The 20,804-nt window shown below is 41.2% G+C and overlaps 2 protein-coding genes and 1 long non-coding RNA gene across 5 annotated transcripts in view; 1 reads left to right on the plus strand and 2 right to left on the minus strand.

The window, feature by feature from the left end:
* Nucleotides 1–1,519, minus strand: part of bop1 (BOP1 ribosomal biogenesis factor) — a 34,256-nt gene extending 32,737 nt beyond the window's left edge. For both annotated transcript variants that reach the window (XM_034160690.1, XM_034160689.1), the window contains exon 1: nucleotides 1,335–1,519. In XM_034160690.1, coding sequence (XP_034016581.1) covers nucleotides 1,335–1,439 — 105 coding nt within the window. In that variant the 5' untranslated portion in view covers nucleotides 1,440–1,519. The remainder of the gene's footprint in view (nucleotides 1–1,334) is intronic.
* Nucleotides 1,520–4,529: 3,010 nt separating this feature from the next.
* hsf1 (heat shock transcription factor 1) lies at nucleotides 4,530–16,313 on the plus strand. Of its 2 annotated transcripts, none has more exons than XM_034160493.1 (14): nucleotides 4,530–4,933; nucleotides 7,685–7,793; nucleotides 7,890–8,026; nucleotides 8,409–8,533; nucleotides 8,604–8,679; nucleotides 8,784–8,845; nucleotides 13,687–13,783; nucleotides 13,996–14,117; nucleotides 14,417–14,589; nucleotides 14,825–14,963; nucleotides 15,090–15,195; nucleotides 15,720–15,773; nucleotides 15,886–15,934; nucleotides 16,010–16,313. In XM_034160493.1, the coding sequence occupies exons 2-14, from the start codon at nucleotides 7,763–7,765 to the stop codon at nucleotides 16,204–16,206; spliced, it is 1,368 nt and encodes a 455-aa protein (XP_034016384.1). In that variant the 5' UTR covers nucleotides 4,530–4,933; nucleotides 7,685–7,762; the 3' UTR covers nucleotides 16,207–16,313. The 2 variants fall into 2 exon arrangements, with proteins under 2 accessions (XP_034016384.1, XP_034016383.1); XM_034160492.1 differs by having other exon boundaries at nucleotides 4,530–4,880.
* On the minus strand, nucleotides 8,687–20,432 carry LOC117501581. The gene is made up of 3 exons (XR_004558044.1): nucleotides 20,422–20,432; nucleotides 10,949–10,955; nucleotides 8,687–8,763 (listed from the first exon to the last, which is right to left on the minus strand). It is a non-coding gene; the product is annotated as an uncharacterized LOC117501581 (long non-coding RNA).
* Nucleotides 20,433–20,804: the final 372 nt, after the last annotated feature.

Genomic DNA, 20,804 nt, shown 5'->3' on the forward strand with positions numbered 1-20,804 from the left:
CGGCGCACAATGGCGGAGGGTGCGCCGCGCTCCGAACGGCCATTGACAGGCTGAAACGACCAGATCATTTCCAAAGTGAACGCTGTGTTGATCCAGGACGTCATCTGACTACCAGAGAAATTGCAGAAGAGGTGGACATCAGCACTTTTTCAGCACATTCCACTGTTACAGATTTTGTAATGAAAGACGTGCGGAAGTTGGAAGTCTCACAGGACATGTTGTGACATGTCCAGCTCTTACACAATTCCTCGGATACTCACTCGACTGAAAAGCCACCGAAAGCCGTCTGAATCTTCCGAATGGTTTCCACCTGGCTGTCTCTCACAGTTTCTGGAAAAATTTGATTCAGCGTTACTCCAATCGTTCAGACATTTTCCTTGCAATGAAAATCCAACGAGGGGGGAGGACCAGTGCTCACACAAAGCCTGCTCACAGGCGAATGATGCAACCGACGGGCGTGGAAAAAAAAATCATGCATGCGCATGAAGGTTCAAGGTTGGCTCATGCAAGCACACGTGATTCAAATCCATAAGGTTTTTGAAAAAAATTAAAAGGTCTGATACTTTTTGGACAGACCTCGTACATAGAAAACCTGTAAAGCCTACTTTTAGTACAATATTCATAAGAGGTATCGATCAGGGAATCGATAAGCAGAATCGATAATGGCAACGATACATAAAATCTTATCAATACCCATCCCTACTCACAACTACTGACACGAGGCTGCTGCTTCAGTGACCCGCAACTGGCAAATTTTCGCGTCAGAGATAAATGCGTGCAGCAATTAAACAGCAAGACATAACACACTGACATTTTCTACCCAAGTAAGTAAGTATTTTCCCACTCTGAACCAAAAACACCGAACGGCTAACTCACCTTTGCTACGTTTTAGAGATCGTTACTTTAAAACTTGCAGGAATGAGTGAGTCAGGAAAAGCGCGCAGACACCGGGATGTTTTGATTCCTCTGCTGATCACAAGGACGGCTGGATCCGGTCGAGCTTGTGGTCGTTTGTAGACAAAACGTCAATCTCTCCATTGGTACCAAGTATTAGCTTATTCGTGCTGATTACGAGAAACGGCGGCACAAAAACTACAGCAATGTTCCGGTACTGGGCAAGTGACCCTATCTTTTCGTTTTTGCGCTTTGTAAACGCTCTGTGCACATTCAGATTGATGATAACGAGGTTGTAGCTCGTTGTCTACTTTCCCGAAGTAAAGGGGGGAAAAAGACAAAAATAGTGTTTGTTTTCCTGAGCCAGGAAATCAGTTTCTAACTTTACGTGACACCTGAGCGTTTTTCTTTCAGCTAACATCAGCTAGCCTGCTCCTCACCTCCTCCTGCTGCTCCTCCTCCGCCTCCTTACTCCTCTTCTTTGCTGCTTTCTGGCGGACTTTAACAGCACGCAAACCGTCCAAACTTTCCGAACTCTGCATCATATTTTTATTGTTACAGTTGTTGCCAAACTTCTTGGCTAACCCACGTGCTAACAAGCAGTTCTAGTTCTAGTTCTTCTTCTTCTTCTATGGCGTTTAACGGCAGGTGACATCCTTATTGTTGCATTGCTGCCACCTTCTGCATCAGTCCGTTATAGCAGTAGTGGCTGTGGACATTCCATCATGATACTTTCCTAGGAGGAAGAGAGTACTGTTCAAGAAAGTATGTCCAATTCTCAGTCTATAGTGACTTCATCCTTTATTTTCCATCATCTTCTTCTACAACTATTTATTGATTGACAGGCTACATATCCAAATGCATGGAAGATGTGACTGTCATAAAGCACATCACCACAAGGGTAAACGACAAACCGTGGTTCACCAGGGAGGTGCGTGAGCTCCTGAGAGCACGGAACACTGCTTTCAAGTCTGGAGACAAGGAAGCCCTCAGATCAGCGAGGGCCAGCTTGAACTGGGGCATGAGAGCAGCCAAGCGTGCCTATGGACAGAAAATCCAATCACATTTCACTGACACAAAAGACCCCAGACGCCTATGGCAAGGCATTCAGTCAGTAACAGACTATAGACCCACCCCCCTACCCTGTGAGGACAGCACAGACTTTCTTAACTCACTCAGTGTCTTCTTCAGTTGTTTTGAAGAAAACAACACCACCACTCCAATAAAAGCCCCTCACTGCTTGGACAATGCAACACTTCAACTGGACCCAGCTGATATGCGGAGGGTCCTTGCAAAGGTGAACCCCAGGAAGGCTGCCGGCCCTGACAATAGACTGTGCTGACTCACTCACAGATGTTCTCACAGATATCTTCAACATCTCTCTGAGCCAGGCCATCATACCAGAATGCTTCAAAGCCACCACCATCATACCGCTATCCAAGAAATCTCCAGCAACAACCCTGAATAACTACAGGCCCATAGCACTCACTCCCATTGTGATGAAGTGCTTTGAAAGGCTGGTCAAGGCTCACATAACATCCAGCCTACCTGCCACTCTTGACCCATTCCAGTTTACGTATCGTCCCAAGCGCTGTACTGATGATGCCATAGCAGCAGCACTTCACCTCAGCCTGGCTCATCTGGAGAACAAATACAGCTACGTGCGGATGCTCTTCATTGACTTCAGCTCTGCCTTCAACACAGTCATCCCACAACACCTGGTGAACAAACTGAGTGCTATAGGCATCAGCACCCCACTCTGCTACTGGCTACTGGACTTTCTCACCAACAGACCTCAGACAGGAAGAGTGGGCAAAAACTCCTCACAGACCACCATCATGAACACAGGGGTCCCCCAGGGATGTGTGTTGAGCCCTCTGCTGTTCACCCTGATGACCCATGACTGTTGTGCCAGACACAACTCAAACCACATCATCAAGTTTACAGATGACACAACAGTAGTGGGCCTCATCAGCAACGATGATGACTCAGCCTACAGAGAGGAGGTACACCATCTCATCAACTGGTGTGACATCAACAACCTGCACCTCAATGTCATCAAAACAAAGGAAATAACAGTGGACTTCAGGAAGAATCACAAGCCTCACACACCTCTCACCATCAATGGCAGTGCTGTGGAATCAGTGAAAAGCACCAAGTTCCTGGGGGTGCACATCACTGATGACCTGACATGGACAACCAACACCACCTGCCTTGTCAAGAAAGCTCAGCAACGCCTCCACTTCCTATGCAGGATGAGGAGAGCCAGTCTCCCCCCTTCAGCACTCACCACCTTCTACAGGGGTGCCATTGAGAGCATCCTCACCAGCAGACTCTCAGTTTGGTATGGCAGCTGCCATGTTGCTGACCAGAAAGTGCTACAGAGAGTGGTGAGAACAGCGGAGAAGATCACAAGGTCAGCCCAACCATCCATACAGGACCTGTACCCATCCCGCTGCCACAGAAGAGCCATCAACATCATCAAAGACCCTACCCACCCCTCAAACAAACTGTTTACCCTCCTACCATCTGGCAAGCGCTACAGCAGTATGCACTGCAGGACCACCAGACTCAGCAACAGCTTTTTCCCACAGGCCATCAGAGTGCTAAACTCACTCCCAAGAGCAAGCGCATAACCGCCCAACACACACACACACACGCACGCACACACGCACACACACTACAGACCAAACTAATTTTATGCACATTCCATGCACAAAAACCACCTCCATTCACCTCCATGCTGCTACTCTGCACTCTGCACTTTTGCCACATTGCACCTATATTGTTGTACTCAGTACGATTGCACTCCAGTAACATACCTCAACTGACTACATTCTGAAACACTATGACAGCCCTGGAAATGTATGCTCACTGTAGTCTATATGTCGTGCTGATTGTTGTTCTGTTACTGATATTATTTGCATTTTATGTCCTAGTGATGTCCCATGTCCAGTCTATATTTAGTTGTATGTCTAATTTACCCTTTGTTACTGCACATTTGGAGTTTGGGGAAACTCATTTTCAGTCTTCTGTGTAATGTACTGCTGCATGGCTAGATTGACAATAAAGTTCACTTTGACTTTGATTCTTTCACTCTACTAGCTGTTGAAAAGAAATGCCTACCCTCCTGCTCCCAGCATTATTGCCATTGTTAAGTTAATTTCTCTTCAGACAATACACTTTCCCTCTCCTTTGGAAAGATTGATATTGATGTCTATGTTTTCATTTGTCACAGCTTTTTTTTTTTTTTTTTTTTGTCCAACCTATCCACATCCTCATTTCTTGGGAGTCCCTTTCCTTTCCACATCCATAATAGCCAAAGTGATGTCGTAAATGAGGTCTTTACCGACTCCCAGATTTATTGTAACGATCATAAACATACATGTACACAGAGACACATAATGAAAACATTACAGGAAAAGATAACGATTAAATCTGGAGAGAAGGAATACGGAAAAAAGAAAAGAAAAAAATGACCTAATTAAATTAAAGCAAGCGAGAGTGCATAAAGATCTAGGAAAACAAATCAAAATACATTCAGGAAATCTGATGTTCTCTTGCATGACGCGATACTCCATCCTCTGCGCCCACTCCCAAACACTAGGTGGCGGTAATGCAGCAGATCGTGTAAGAATGTGACGGCGTCACTGACGACATCAGCAGGCGACAGCAATGTTTGCGCAGTTTGTTTTGGTGAAGAAATGTAAATTAAATGCTGTTGAATCGGTTTTCCCCCCTCAGACTGGTTTGGGAGATAAAGTGGATTAGAATTCGGATTAGCTTTCCATCGCCCCAGCTCACGTCCGTGTTGTTTGTGTCCTAGCTAATATTAGCTGTTTAATTTGGGCCGTTTGTTTGCTTGTTTGTTAATGGAAGTTTGTGGAGGTGCGCTGATGAGCGGCAGCAGCGTTCCGGCTTTTCTCACCAAACTCTGGACCCTAGTGGAAGATCCTGAGACGGATTCTTTGATCTGCTGGAGTCCGGTTCGTTTTTTCCAGCTAGCATGCTAACTGCAAACACGTAACATGCTGAAAGGGCAAACATATCAAATAACACATCACATCTTACACTTTAGTGTGTATTCTGTAAAAGTTTTGGAAAATAAAAAAGTTAATGTTCGTGACATAGTGATAGTGTTGCATACACAGAGACGTTTTTCAGTTTTAGAGTAGAACCCACCTTACTTCGTGCTGATAGTGATTGTTGATTGATTTTATTTCGCAACGATGTAAAACAAGATTATAATAAAAGGATCACATAATAGCTATACTCAGTTTAGAACATGTCTGAACAGGGATCAGTAGAAAGTGACTTACCTGTACCTCCATATTACTACTACTACTTATAACTACAGAATAGGGGTGTGAATCTCATCACTGACAACGATTCAATATGATACATATAACGTACTGACGATACGATGCGATACAATTCACCCCTGTTCCAGATTTCATGCAATTTGATATGTATTTGATGGCGATTCAATTCCTCACTATGCGATACGATGCAATTTGGTACGATACGATTAATGATGGGTATTGATAAGATTTTATCGATATCACTGCCATTATTGATTCCGCTTGTTGATCTGATTCTTTATTGATTCCCTTATCAATACCTCTTGTGAATTTCCTTTGTACTAAATGTAGACTTTGCAGGTTTTCTATGTCAACAATATTTTATTGAGTCTTAAAGTAAATAAATATGAAATTAGTCACTGGATCCTTGATTTCTGGACATAAATAAAAATCAATAAAATCTGTACATGGTTACTAGATCCTTGATGTACATGGTGGATCCTAGATCTCTGGATATAAAAAGAAATAAACAAAATTTGTAGTTTTTGTCAAAAGCATTTCCTTTCAGATATTAATGACACTAATGGAACCCCAAAGACTCTGAGCTGAGCTCTTCAGCTGGCTGCTGCACGCCAAGATCAATGTTTCATAAAGAATGGAGGACGTCTCATTTTTGGGGGAAGAAAAAGGGTTTGGTCGGTTATAGTTTATTGTTTGTATTAAAACATTTGGAAAGAGGTGTCATTTGATTTAAAATGATGATTGGCTCTGAAGTTATTTATTCAGACCGAAATCTGCACTGCTCTTTGGAGTTGCGCACTTAGTCCCACAAAACAGAAGATATTATTGTTATTATATTATTATTATTGTTTGTGACTTTAATCCACACAAAGCTGGCTCACGATTGACATCTTTAAATGGCTTTGAGAGGTGTTAATGAAGACATTGCAGACCTGCAGAGCCGTCACAGTCTGCAGTCAACGTAAAGAAAGATCATTTCCCAATAAACACCCTCAAAAACAATGGCTGCTCCGGTGTCCCGAACTGAGTCACCGATAAGGAAATTGTTAAGCTTTCTGGCTTCCGTCTGTGGTGCAGTCATGTGCATCAGAAAAAAAATGATGCAACACGATTCAACCCGTCAAATGAATCGATGCACTTGGATGGCACACATTTGTATCTAGATACCGATTTGTATCATTTAGTTTCCACATACTACAGAGGCATAAAGCTGATCAGTCTCAGCATGAAGATGTGGGAAGGAGTATTAGAAGCTAGGTTTAAAAAAGAGGTAAAGATCTTTAAGCAGCAATGTGGTTGATGCAGTGTTTGCTCTGAGTGTTGAAGGAAAAGCATAGAGAATGCCAGAAGGAGTTGCATTTTGTGTTTGTGGATTTAGAGAAAGCTTATGACAGGATGCCAAGAGAAGAGTTGTAGAAGTCTGAAATCACAGAGAAGTGTGTGTTGGTAGTGCAGGATATGTACAAGGCCAGTGCGACAGCGGTGAGATGTGCAGTAGGAATGACAGACAGGCTGACTCAGATTTAGCTAGAAAAAAAAATTGTACCGGTGCCTCTCCATATATAATGAACATGGGGAAAATCTTAAGTATTTCTGAACTATGAGGCTTTAAAAAAAAGGGGGTGTTTGTTTTTGACAGCCACAAAGCCAATTTTGGATACCCATATCTCTAAAACAAACAGATTTCTGGCTGAAAGTTGTTTTCCTGTGTAATTAAGGACCAGGTTTTCATATTCTGTCATCAGAAAAGTCGGGCATCGTCTCTTCTAATTTATGAGGAAATATGAGAACTAGAGTCCGCACTCCCAGTGCTGCCCACTAAACGCGAATGTCCCTTCATGGAGAGCGACATGACACCTCCTAACTGGGCAGAATATTGACAGTGCCCAGATGTAAATGTTTCATGTGCGTATTCCAAGCAAATACGCGAGTGAACACACATGGAAAAAAGTTCACAAAATATTTGTTAAAATACCGTTCTGACCTGGATATTATATAGTTAGATATAGATTTAATCTATATTATTATATAATATTATATTGTATTATTGTGACACGTGGTACCTGTGGCACTGCTCAGCCTGAGCAGTTCTTAGAGACTTCATATATGTGTAACATGATAAAGAGTGAAATGTTTGACAGATCTGAGATCAGCCTGACGAGCTGTCCTGGTGTCATGTGACACCCTGCAACGATTAACCCGGTCAGTTATTTTCTCAATTAGTCAATGAGAAAAATGATTGTTGCAGCTGTACTGCCAGTCCTTCCCACGTTTGCCAGGAACGTTTGATCTGAAATCCAAAACAGTTCACACGCTGATGATTGGAGCATCCAGAAAAGGAGCAGGAGGAGGAGTTTGGTGTCTTGCTTATCGACACTTTGACACCCAGGGATTTGAGCCTGTGACACTGTATTTAACCTGTTTTCTGAATTTTTCTGTATGTTTATTTTTATTTCTTTATTTTTTAGAATGGAGCCAGCTTCCATGTGTTCGATCAAGGTCGCTTCTCCAAAGAAGTTTTACCAAAATACTTCAAGCACAACAACATGGCAAGCTTCATCCGCCAGCTCAACATGTGTGAGTGTGGCCAGCGCATCATGTCAGAGTCTGCACGACAGAGGATCTGTGAATCAACTAGTAGAACTGATGATGCCTTTGTTTGTTTGTGAGCAGACGGGTTCCGTAAGGTGGTGCACATCGAACAAGGTGGGCTGCTGAAACCAGAACAAGATGACACAGAGTTCCAGCATCCGTTTTTCATCAGAGGGCAAGAACACCTGCTGGAGATAATCAAGCGCAAAGTTACCAATGTACACACATGCACTCAAACATAAATCCATGTCTGCACCCGAATCCAGGTTTTTACATCAGCAGGTGATGTCCACCACGGTGACGCAGGCTGCTGTGCATGGCGTCACACCCGCTGCTTCTCAGTGTGGATTCGAAAGGAGTTTGTAATTGACAGCTGTTTGTGTGTGTGTGGGGGGGGGGCATAGAATACCACTTTGCCAGTAGCTTGAGGGGTTGAAGTTTGACTGAGTGCATGTCGTCAGTGTAAACAGACCTGCTGGCTGAGGAAGTGACATCACCTGCTGACGTTGAGCTGATACCTGCAGACTGATGAAAATCAGAGCTCAGCACCAGAATGGGTGCTGGTCTCCATGTGACGTGTCTGTGCTGTGATTGGTCCAGGTGGCATCTGCGCGTCAAGAGGAAATGAAGCTTTCCTCAGAAGAAGTGAACAAGATGCTGAGTGATGTCCAGCTGATGAAAGGAAAACAGGAAACCATCGACTCCAGGATCGTAGCCTTGAAACAGTAAGAACACGATACTGAGACATTTGTTCTCTGGCAGCTCTCCTGGATCCTGAATCAGGCTTTCTTTCAGTGAGAATGAAGCTCTGTGGAGGGAGGTGGCCATCCTGAGACAGAAGCACTCCCAGCAACAGAAAGTCGTCAACAAGGTGCTAGGTTTGCTGCATTAACACCTGAAAGGCTGATCCAGATCAATCTGGATCTTGATCATTACATTTTTCACACCTCACATTCTGTCTCTGTCTGTCCACAGCTCATCGAGTTCTTGGTGTCGCTTGTCCAGTCCAATAGAATTATGGGAACGAAGAGGAAGCTGTAAGTACTGGCACTGTATTACAACACTGCTAGCCGGTTAGTATTTAGAAGTGCCAACAAATGTTATTGCTAGTGTCAGCATTACATGATAGTTGTGTCAGTTTTTCCTTTTTTAATGAAAGTCAGTATAAAGATTAGGGGTGGGTATTGAGAACTGGTTCTTTTCGGGTATCGATCCACCGACATCAATAGTTTTTTGCTTAACGATTCCCTTATCAGTCCTTCAGAGCGGCTGTTGTTTTTGAGAGTGTTTGTCGGGAAGATGATCATTTCTCTACGTTGATTACAGACCTTGCAGCGGGTCTGTAATCAACAGCCTCTGCAGCGCGACTCCGATTTGAAGCTTGAACCAATGAAGCATTGCTTCGATCCGCTGCTTTGTTGGTTTTTTGATTCACTGCTCTTCAGAAGCGGCAACTCCACTTCTTAACCCCTCTCAAAGCCATTAAAATATGTCAATCGTGAGTCACTTTTGTGCAGATTAAAGTGACTGAGACTCTTGTCTTGTTGCAGTCAAGAAACGAGAGTAGTCCTCCGTTCCATTGACACAGCTCCAAACACTGCCCCGCTCTCTGCTGAGTCGAGTTAGAGTCTGGTCGGAATTAATAATTTCAAAGCAAACCGCTGCTTTACATAAAATGACACCTCTTTCCAAACGTTGTAATACTGACAATAAACTACAATATACTAAACGTTTTTTCCTCCCAAAATGTAATGTCCTGCATTCTCTGTGAATTAAATTGATATGGACTGCAGCGCAGCCAGCTGTAAGAGCTCAGTTCAGAGGTATGGAAAGACATTCATTGCAGTAATGTCTGAAAGGAAATGCTTTTGACATAAACTACATATTTTGTTTATTTCTATTTATTTTCAGAGATCAAGGATCCACCATGCAAAGTTTATTTATGTCCAGTGTTTAAGGATGTATTGACCAATTTCATATTTATTTATGTTAAGATTCAGTAAAATGTTGTTGACATAGAAAACCTGTAAAGCCTACTTTTAAATCAAATCAAATCAATTTTATTTATATAGCGCCAAATCACAACAAACAGTTGCCCCAAGGCACTTTATATTGTAAGGCAAGGCCATACAATAATTACGGAAAAACCCCAACGGTCAAAACGACCCCCTATGAGCCAGCACTTGGCAACAGTGGGAAGGAAAAACTCCCTTTTAACAGGAAGAAACCTCCAGCAGAACCAGGCTCAGGGAGGGGCAGTCTTCTGCTGGGACTGGTTGGGGCTGAGGGAGAGAACCAGGAAAAAGACATGCTGTGGAGGGGAGCAGAGATCAATCACTAATGATTAAATGTAGAGTGGTGCATACAGAGCAAAAAGAGAAAGAAACACTCAGTGCATCATGGGAACCCCCCAGCAGTCTAAGTCTATAGCAGCATAACTAACGGATGGTTCAGGGTCACCTGATCCAGCCCTAACTATAAGCTTTAGCAAAAAGGAAAGTTTTAAGCCTAATCTTAAAAGTAGAGAGGGTGTCTGTCTCCCTGATCTGAATTGGGAGCTGGTTCCACAGGAGAGGAGCCTGAAAGCTGAAGGCTCTGCCTCCCATTCTACTCTTATAAACCCTAGGAACTACAAGTAAGCCTGCAGTCTGAGAGCGAAGTGCTCTATTGTGGTGATATGGTACTATGAGGTCCCTAAGATAAGATGGGACTTGATTATTCAAAATCTTATAAGTAAGAAGAAGAATTTTAAATTCTATTCTAGAATTAACAGGAAGCCAATGAAGAGAGGCCAATATGGGTGAGATATGCTCTCTCCTTCTAGTCCCTGTTAGCACTCTAGCTGCAGCATTTTGAATTAACTGAAGGCTTTTCAGGGAACTTTTAGGACAACCTGATAATAATGAATTACAATAGTCCAGCCTAGAGGAAATAAATGCATGAATTAGTTTTTCAGCATCACTCTGAGACAAGACCTTTCTAATTTTAGAGATATTGCGCAAATGCAAAAAAGCAGTCCTACATATTTGTTTAATATGCGCATTGAATGACATATCCTGATCAAAAATGACTCCAAGATTTCTCACAGTATTACTAGAGGTCAGGGTAATGCCATACAGAGTAAGGATCTGGTTAGACACCATGTTTCTAAGATTTGTGGGGCGAAGTACAATAACTTCAGTTTTATCTGAGTTTAAAAGCAGGAAATTAGAGGTCATCCATGTCTTTATGTCTGTAAGACAATCCTGCAGTTTAGCTAATTGGTGTGTGTCCTCTGGCTTCATGGATAGATAAAGCTGGGTATCATCTGCGTAACAATGAAAATTTAAGCAATGCCGTCTAATAATACTGCCTAAGGGAAACATGTATAAAGTGAATAAAATTGGTCCTAGCACAGAACCTTGTGGAACTCCATAATTAACCTTAGTCTATGAAGAAGATTGCCCATTTACATGAACAAATTGTAATCTATTAGATAAATATGATTCAAACCACTGCAGCACAGTGCCTTTAATACCTATGGCATGCTCTAATCTCTGTAATAAAATTTTATGGTCAGCAGTATCAAAAGCAGCACTGAGGTCTAACAGAACAAGCACAGAGATGAGTCCACTGTCTGAGGCCATAAGAAGATCATTTGTAACCTTCACTAATGCTGTTTCTGTACTATGATGAAGTCTAAAACCTGACTGAAACTCTTCAAATAGACCATTCCTCTGCAGATGATCAGTTAGCTGTTTTACAACTACCCTTTCAAGAATTTTTGAGAGAAAAGGAAGGTTGGAGATTGGCCTATAATTAGCTAAGATAGCTGGGTCAAGTGATGGCTTTTTAAGTAATGGTTTAATTACTGCCACCTTAAAAGCCTGTGGTACATAGCCAACTAATAAAGATAGATTGATCATATTTAAGATCGAAGCATTAATTAATGGTAGGGCTTCCTTGAGCAGCCTGGTAGGAATGGGGTCTAATAGACATGTTAATGGTTTGGAGGAAGTAACTAATGAAAATAACTCAGACAGAACAATCGGAGAGAAAGAGTCTAACCAAATACCGGCATCACTGAAAGCAGCCAAAGATAACGGTACGTCTTTAGTACACAGAAATTTCACAAGAGGTATCCATAAGGGAATCGATAAAGAATCAGATCAGTAAGTGGAATCGATAATGGTATCGATATCGATAAAATCTTATCAATACCCATCCCTAATAAAGATACAGTTTGGCCCAGAAATATTTGGACAGTGACACAAATTTTGTTATTTTAGCATATAAACAAAACATATTCAAGATACAGTTCTATAATCAATATGGGCAGATTCTCAGCTTTAATTTGAATCATTTTGGATCATAGCTCTTTAATATGTAGCTGCCTCTTTTTCAAGGGACCAGAGGTAATTGGAGAATTAACTCAAAAGCTATTTCACGGGCTGCATGGGTTATATCCTTATTAGTCCATCGTCAAATAAGTTGGTAAAAGGTCTAGAGTTGATAACAAGTTTGGCATTTGGAAACTGTTGCTGTGAACCCATGAACGTCCTCTGGCTTGTCTGGGTGTCTTGGTGGCTTTCCTCACTCTTTTCCTTCTTGCACAGTCACTCAGTTTTTGAGAACTGTCTACTCCACACAGATTTACCATAGAGTGCCATACTGTTTGTATTTCTTCATAAGTGATGTAAATAATGTTCAAGACATATTCAGTGACTTGGAAATATTCATGTATCCATCCCCTGACTTGTCTGAAGAATACTGGCAATAGAGCTGATTATTTACAGGTATTATACCAAAGGAGCCCATTACTTATGCAACCCATCATCTTGGCTTTCATATTTTAATTAATTTGTATCAGTTGTAGAGATTTTCTGTCAGTTTGAGTTTACGGGCCCAGTCACACGGCAAACAACGATAGCTGAACGAAGGAAAAAAGTTGCAAAGTCACAAATCATTGAGGAAAAAGTGGATGAATGAGCCTGCACTTCTCCCATCACTGAAAAGCCTGCGAGTCTAGAGCGCATAAAAGAACAAAACAAAAACAAAACTAACAAAAGAAAAATGAAGTGAACAGCGACCTTGAAACAAAATCAAAATGAAACATTCACGATGACAAGACTTGACAGCGGGTATCAGACTGAGCGCCAGCCTGTGATCATTTCTGCAGCCAACTTGTGCTGTCCACAGCACCTGCAGGTGCGGGATCTGGTTGTCTTGACAACAACAGCGTGTGCGCACATGCACGTCCCAGCCACAGACGGCTGGAACGTCTGCAGTGGCTTAGTCAGTCACCAGGTCTCAACCCCTTCGAGCATGCATTTCACTTTCTAAAACAAAACTTAATGCAGAAAGACCCACAAACAAGCAACAACTGAAGACAGCTGCAGTCAAGGCCTGGCAAAGCATCACAAGGGAGGAAACCTGCCATTTGGTGATGTTCATGGGTACCAGACTTTAGGCAGTCCTGGCCTGCAAAGGATTCTCAACAAAGTATTAAAAACGAACATTTTATTTATGGTAATGTTACTTTGTCCAATTACGTTTGAGCACCCGAAATGAGGCAACTGTCGAAAAATGGTTGCAATTCCTAAACGTATCATAGTATTTTTTTGTTCAACCCCTTGAATTAAACCTGCCAGTCTGAGCTTCAGTTGTCATCTCAGGTGTTTCATTTCAAATCCAATGTGATGGCATGCAGAGCCCAAATCATGAAAATTATGTCACTGTCCAAATATTTGTGGGCTTAGCTGTAGTTGACTTTTACAATTTCTGGATCCTGCAGCTGTCATCCAGACTGTACTTTATTTTACCATACTGCAACCGGCATGTATTGTCCTAGTAGTCCTTTTAGTACTACCGCTGTCTCTCAACTCTGTGCCCTTTGTAGTCCTCTGATGCTGGGTGACACAAGCTCCACCCATTCCTTGCCAAAGTACAGTCGTTCCTTTTCCTTGGAGGCCCTGCAGGCAGCCACAGCGCTCTCTGTAAGTCAGCACTCACTTCAATGCCCAAGTGTTCAAGTGTCTCATCCTGCTGTAATTCATCGGTGGACTTTGATTTGTGATGCAGCACAGCAGAGATTTCACAGACTGGATCTTCACGGTGTGGCTGATGAAGGCGCATGTGGGAATGTTGCGGGAAGCTTGGTTTCTGTAAATGTTGGCTTGTTGACGACTCTTCATCTTTGTTCTTCCAGACTGCGACCAATTTGTTACCTGCTTCAGACTCACCTGTCTCATCTGGACCAATCATCTCTGACGTCACAGATGTGGTCAGTCCTGCAGTTGAGGATGTGGACAGTGATTGGACTGATGCAGGGTAAGATCACAGCCTCTTGATGTCAGTGTTTTGTCATATTCATATGTTTAACTGTAAAGTAAACCTTCAGTAGAAATGACCTGGAACAGTTTGAACTGTCACCCATTCCTTTTCAGAGGGGGGCAATAAGTGCTTTCTTCCAGGATGATACCTTAATCCATTTAAGGACTAAAGAAACAAACAGAAAATTGATTCTAATATGGTTCTGATTTGTCCACTTTAAACAAAATTCAAGATTTAAGGATTTGTTTTGTTTTTAATTGGGATTTTGTTTTTTCCTCCCCACCCCCTCCTCTTAGAGTTGCTGAATCAATCAGTCTGAAGTCAGAGCCATCCAGTCCCGAGGTGGAAGTGTGTCCTGTCTTGGAGGGTGGACTGACAGCTGTAGACACGCCCCTCTCTCCCACCACCTTCATCAACTCAATACTGCAGGAACATGAAGAAGCTCCCAATCAGAACGTCTCTGCATCGGGTGAAACACAAACTCTGCCCATACTCAGTTGTTTTTTTTTTGTGTTTGTTTGTTTGTTTTATTTAAAGACCACTGTCCAAAAGCTAATGGACCTGATTATACTCAGAGTACCGTAGTGCCACAGACAAACAGACCAAATTCAGTCGTCTATAAGGTGACTCTGACCTGGGTTTTGGTCTATGGCGTATTGTCCTGGCCCACTTAGTTTTCTAATCTGTACGTTTCTCCACTGTAGCCACACCTGTTGCTTTGACATGTCCCACCTTCACTGGGCCACACCTACCAATTTCAACCAGCCAGTCAACTGTTTCCGTTACCAGCCCAAACCCTGCTATCAGCTCTGCTAAATGTCAGACTGTAGCCTGTATCGACAGGTGAGTCTGTCAAGATCCACACCTGATTCACCTGACTGGGATCATAATGCCTTCATTCCATCTGAGCCAAATTGGCTACAGGAATCTTCACAGGTATCTTTGCTCTTTCGCTGCTTGTCTCCATAGGTCAGAGTTGCTAGATCACGTGGACAGCATTGATAACATTCTGGAGAATCTACAGAGCGTTTTGAACACACAGACCTTCACATTTGACGCCTCTCCCCTCATGGAGGTTTGTAGGAACTAAAATGATTATTTCACAACTTTCAAAAGTGAATAAAATAAATGCGGCAGGTTTCCATGCAGTTAATGACTTTGTGTGTTACATAGTGAGATGTAGGTCAGCTAATGAGGCGTAGGTCAGCTAATGAGGCGTAGGTCAGCTAATGAGGCGTAGGTCAGCTAATGAGGCGTGAGTCAGCTAATGAGGCATGAGTTAGCTAATGAGGCGTAGCTCAGCTAATGAGATACGCCTCATCAATAAATGAGGCCTAGGTCAGCTAATGAGGTGTAGGTCAGCTAATGAGATACGCCTCACAAAGAAATGAGGCATAGGTCAGCTAATGAGTTACACTTTACCAATAAATGAGGTATAGGTCAGCTAATGAGGTACACCTCACCAATAAATGAGGCGTAGGTCAGCTAATGAAGCGTAAGTCAGATAATGAGGCGTAGGTCAGTTAATGAGACATGCATGTGTCTAATCATATTTTGGGTTCATCTTTGCCCTGTAATCGGGTCTGTATGTGATTTCAGTTTTTTAGTTCCTCGGGTGCCAGTGGGGACTTGGACTTGGACAGTCTGGACATTGTGAGTGGATATATTAAATAACACAGACACACACACACACTGATTTGATTAGAAAAATGACAATTTTGTCATAGTTCCATATCCGCCCTGAAGATGTCACTGTTTCTTCTAGTTGCTGTCTGACAGCGCTCCCAATGGAAGTGACAAGTCTGCTGACACAGGTAACACACACGTGCACACAGACACATTTGTATATTTACACACACGCACTCATCGCTTGCCTCTGATTGGTCCAGGGAAGCAGCTGGTGCAGTATACACCCACGCCCCTGATGATGCCTGAACCAGTCACCTCAGAGGAGGATGGGGTTGACCTGCCCTCCCTGTTGGAGCTGGAGGCGGAACCTTTTTCCAGCACTACGGAGGACCTGCCCACTGACCCGCTGACCCCAGGCGACCTCAAACCCCAGAACCAATTGCAGAGCAATCACTGACCTAGCAGCTTACCCATACGCTGTCGGTCATGTTAAATCCCGCAGACATTAGCTGTTATGATGGAAACATTAAAATTCCTTTAGGTTCGGGCTGATGGGGCGGAGGTTCTGAGGTCATGAGGTGAGGGTGTGAATGACACAGCAGCAGTGTAACAGCTGGTAGGTTTTTGTGCTTCCTGATGTGGAATGTAAGCCGATCTCAGTCTGCGCCACCGTCACCAAGTGTTCATGTTTGTTGCTTTTAGCAAAATAAAATCTGAATATTTTTCACAGATTTTATCTTACATTTTTGTTGTTACCTTACAAATGACTTCCACTGAAACAGGAAGTTGAACCTGGGATTTAAAGTTTTTTGAAATCTTTGCTTGAAATGAACAGTGAATCAGTGTTGAATTAATCTGCTTCAGTATAGTGGTTCACTCCTGATTTGGACTGACCAGTAGTGGTGGGCACAGTTCCACTAATCCGCTAACCGGTTATTATCGAAGCTAATGTTTTCATTATCAGATTAGCTTTTCAGATAACTTTGAAAAGCATCAGTGAGCTAATTATCTTCTGATAAATTTTGGTCCAATAAATTTTAGACTGCTAACATATTTTTGCAGGCGTGCTGAACAAAGCTTAACAGTTACAAACATTTATGGAGTCTGAAATCAAAGATTTGAGTCCCTACCTGTCAAATGTTTTGTAGTAGATGTATAGTTCTATCCTCTGCAAACAGAGGAGAGCTGGTTCCAGAAGAAACTGCTCTATTCTCTGCAGACAAATGAGAACTGGTCACAGAAAAGAAAAAAGATAATTTCTTTTGACCCCCATACTGATACGCTGGCAGTATCACCCAAGTCATCCAGAATCATACAGTTTTAACTTATGGTTAAAATTTTAACCAAACTAATTTCGGGCAAGTTATTTTAAAGTTTTATAAAGTGAAAATATCAGATATATGTTTTAGTTTTAAAATAATGCACTAATTTTGAAGGTTTTAGTGTGGACATGCTGTGTCCAGGCACATTATGGGTAATCTCAGTACATTCACGGCAGAAAAAATGCATTTGAGATGCTCTGATCAGGATCCACACGGACAATAGCATTAAACTCTTTGTATATTGAGCCTAAAACAGTTGTGACTATATTCTCTGGGTTTACAGATTTTGTTATTGTGTTTGTTTTATGTAAAAATGCCAGAAGCCCAGGATGCTTCTCCATTATTTTTAATTGGAATCATTGCAGTCGATTCGTGTTTGTCTTTAGAGAACTGCTTATGTCAAACAGTGTCTGTCGTCTTTGTTCCAGAGTAATATATATAAGATGTCTGAAATTCAGTTTGTGTTGATTAAATTCCACACATCTTAAACATAGCAGACACGGACTATCTGGAATTTTGTTTTGGCAAATTTTCAGTCTCTTCTGCCATCTACTGGCCAGTAGTGTTCATGGCAGTATGAGCATCTGGACGCTAGTAGATGACAGTGATGTATTTATTTTGACTCCGGTTATATCAGACGGTTGTCAAATCAGAACTTGACTTTTTGGCTTTTTTTTTTTTTTTTACCAAATAAAAAAAGTCAGATTTTACAAAAGCACATTTATATGTAAACACCAACACACACACCTCACATTAACGTGTTGGTTTTTACATAGAATGAATGTCAACCAATGAGTGTTAGCGGAGGCTCATTTACCCATAATCCCTTTGGCATCTGTCTGTATTTGATACAAAACTTCAGAATTAGTGCATTATTTAAAATTAGAAGATATGTGTTATATTTTAACTTTGTACAAATGACAGAATTGGCATTAATGGAGTTATTCTATCGGGAATAATTTGATGATTTTAAATCAAAGCCATAACTCAAAACTGTGCTGCCTCACTGCAGCACATCTGTATTCTGTTAAGGAATAATGGCTTATTTTATGTGTGTGTAGAGTTGAGCATCACTGCTGTGAAATATGTAGTAAACAGGAGCTTCCAGCAGTGGGCAGGGCGCACAAAGACAGAAGTGCTGACTCATTGTTTGGGTCTGTGGTTACCTTTGATGCTACCAGAAGCGATCGTGTCAAAACTCAAAATCAGCTTGTTAGTAGTTGCAAGTGTATTAGAAGCAATACTCAAAGTTATCGGTTAACTGTTGCTTCTGATAAATTTTTGGGTGGTTTATTGGATTAGCTTTATAAAAAATAACTTTTCAGTTAGATGATTAGCTGTTATCGAAGCTAACTTTTTGTTTAGCGGTGCCCACCACTGACTTTTAGTATTGACTCGGTACACTGTCGGATACTGATAAGCCAGTTTCAAGTTTAAGCACCGCTGAGGTTTCTGAGTAAAATCAAAGGCGATCACAAAGCCAAAACGAAAAGTGAACCAGAGCTTCTGTCTTTATGCACCCTGCCCGCTGCTCTAAGGAAGTGTCGTTTACTTTCCGCATGCAACAACACGGATGTATGGCAGGAGACACGAAAAATATGGTACGTTTCACACATGGTTTCATTCTTAAACAAAACTAATTCCTGACAGTTTATTGACATTAATGACAACTCTGTCATTTTTACAAAGTGAAAATATCGCACATATCTTTTTTGTTTTTTCCATTTATGTTTATTGGGGTTTTTTTTAATAAACAGCATTTTTATAGATACACACTTTGCATAAGTGTTGTATACAGGCAAAGCTATAAAAATAAAAATAGTGCATATATATGTATAAATATATATTCACATATGTATATATTAAAGACAAAGTAATAAAAACAAATAACAGAGAAAAAAAAACCTGCACAATATAAAGGTGTAAGCAACTTGAGTAAAACAAGAGGCATGTCCAAAAATAACTTTAAATTTTAATTTTTCTCATAATTAAAGGATTGCCAAATGGAGTAAAACATTTGTTCTTTCTGTCTCAAAGAATATTAGATTTTTTTTTCTAATTGTAAATTTTGCATTACTTCTCTTAAAAGATTTTGATGTCGAGGAGGATTCTTATTTTTCCAGTAAAGCAAGGTTAGGCGCCTGGCTAATAATAACACAAAACACAGTACATTAATTTGCAAACTGTTTAGATGTATCTGAGTAGGAACAACTCCAAATAATGACATTACAGGATCGGTTGGAAGTCTAATTTTTAAAATTTCAGGCAAAGTGTTTGTTTTTGACCAGTGTAGTGTGATTTTGGGACAGTTCCAAAATGTACGTGACAGTGTAGCTGGAGCGTAGCCTCAGTGTTCACAAGAAGCGTCCACTCCTGAGAACATTCTAGACAGTCTTTGTTTTGACAGGTGTAAATAATGAAGGATTTTAAACTGTAATAGACCATGTCTCTCACATATTGAAGAGGAATGGACCCATTCCTGAGCTTCAATCCACTGGCCTTCTGTAATTTCTACTTCCAAGTCTTTGCTCCAAGCGTTTTTAATGTGATCAAGTGTAGTTGTACATTAGATCTGTGAAAGGCTATTGAATACTTTGGTAATGGCTCCTTTTTTGAGTGGGTCATTTAAAAGTACATTGTTCAAAGGGTATTCCAGTGGTTGATTGGGAAAAGAGGGAAATAATGTCTCTTGTAAAGTTATGTATTTGTAGGTATTTAAAAAAAGTCTTTGTTGTTAATATCATATTTATGTTTCAATTGTTCAAATGTTGGCAATAATTTATTAATATAGACATTTTTAATTGAATGTACACCTTTGAGGTCCCATTGTTGAAACATTTTACCTGAGAGAAGCGTATGTGAATGGTTTTCAATCAGTGGTGTTTGAACTGAACAGTGGCTCCACTGAAAATGTCTCCTTATCTGTGACCAAATTTTCAGTGAGTGTGACACCACCGGGTTGTGGCATTTGAATTTGGAAAGATGAGAAGTATAATATAATAGTGATTTCAAAGTGTTAGGGGAAAATGCTTGATTTTCCATCTGTTCTCAATCAGGTTTGTTTCTTCCATTCCAGAATGATATACACCGAATGTTGCAAGACCAGTAATAAAGGCAGAGACTGGATAGTCCCATCCCTCCCATAGATTTGGGCCTTTGTAAAAAAAAAAAAAGATTTCTTAATTCTTGGGGTCTTTTTATTCCAAATAAAGGATGTAAGTAGAGAATCTCTTTTATTTTACTTATTAATTAAAACTGGAACACATTGAAATAAAACTAAATATTTAGGCAGAATGTTCATCCTGATCATTTAAATTCAACCAGCGAGAGAGATGGGGAGATTATACCACTTCTCAATCTGCTGTTGAGTGTGTTGATACAGATTCATAAAGTTTTTATTAAAGAGGCCAGATATTTCCTGTGTGACATTTTCACCAAGACAATCTGAAACTGTGAAGGGGTAGGAAATCAATGTATTGATTTGCTTTTTTGCTTCTACACTGACAGGCAACAGTATACTTTTTTGATAGATTGATTTTATATCCAGACACTTTTCCAAAGTCAGACAGCATGGTCATAATCTTTGGGAGAGACTGAGATGGATCTGAGATGTATAATAATAAGTCATCTGCATACAGAGACACTTTGTGTTCTGTGTCTTCTCCTATGATTCCTTTATATTCTTGTGCAGAGTGCAATAAAACAGCAAGAGGTTCTATGGTCAGCGCAAATA

This window comes from Thalassophryne amazonica, chromosome 20 (genome assembly GCF_902500255.1).
Source record: "Thalassophryne amazonica chromosome 20, fThaAma1.1, whole genome shotgun sequence".
Classification (NCBI taxonomy): Eukaryota; Metazoa; Chordata; class Actinopteri; order Batrachoidiformes; family Batrachoididae; genus Thalassophryne; species Thalassophryne amazonica.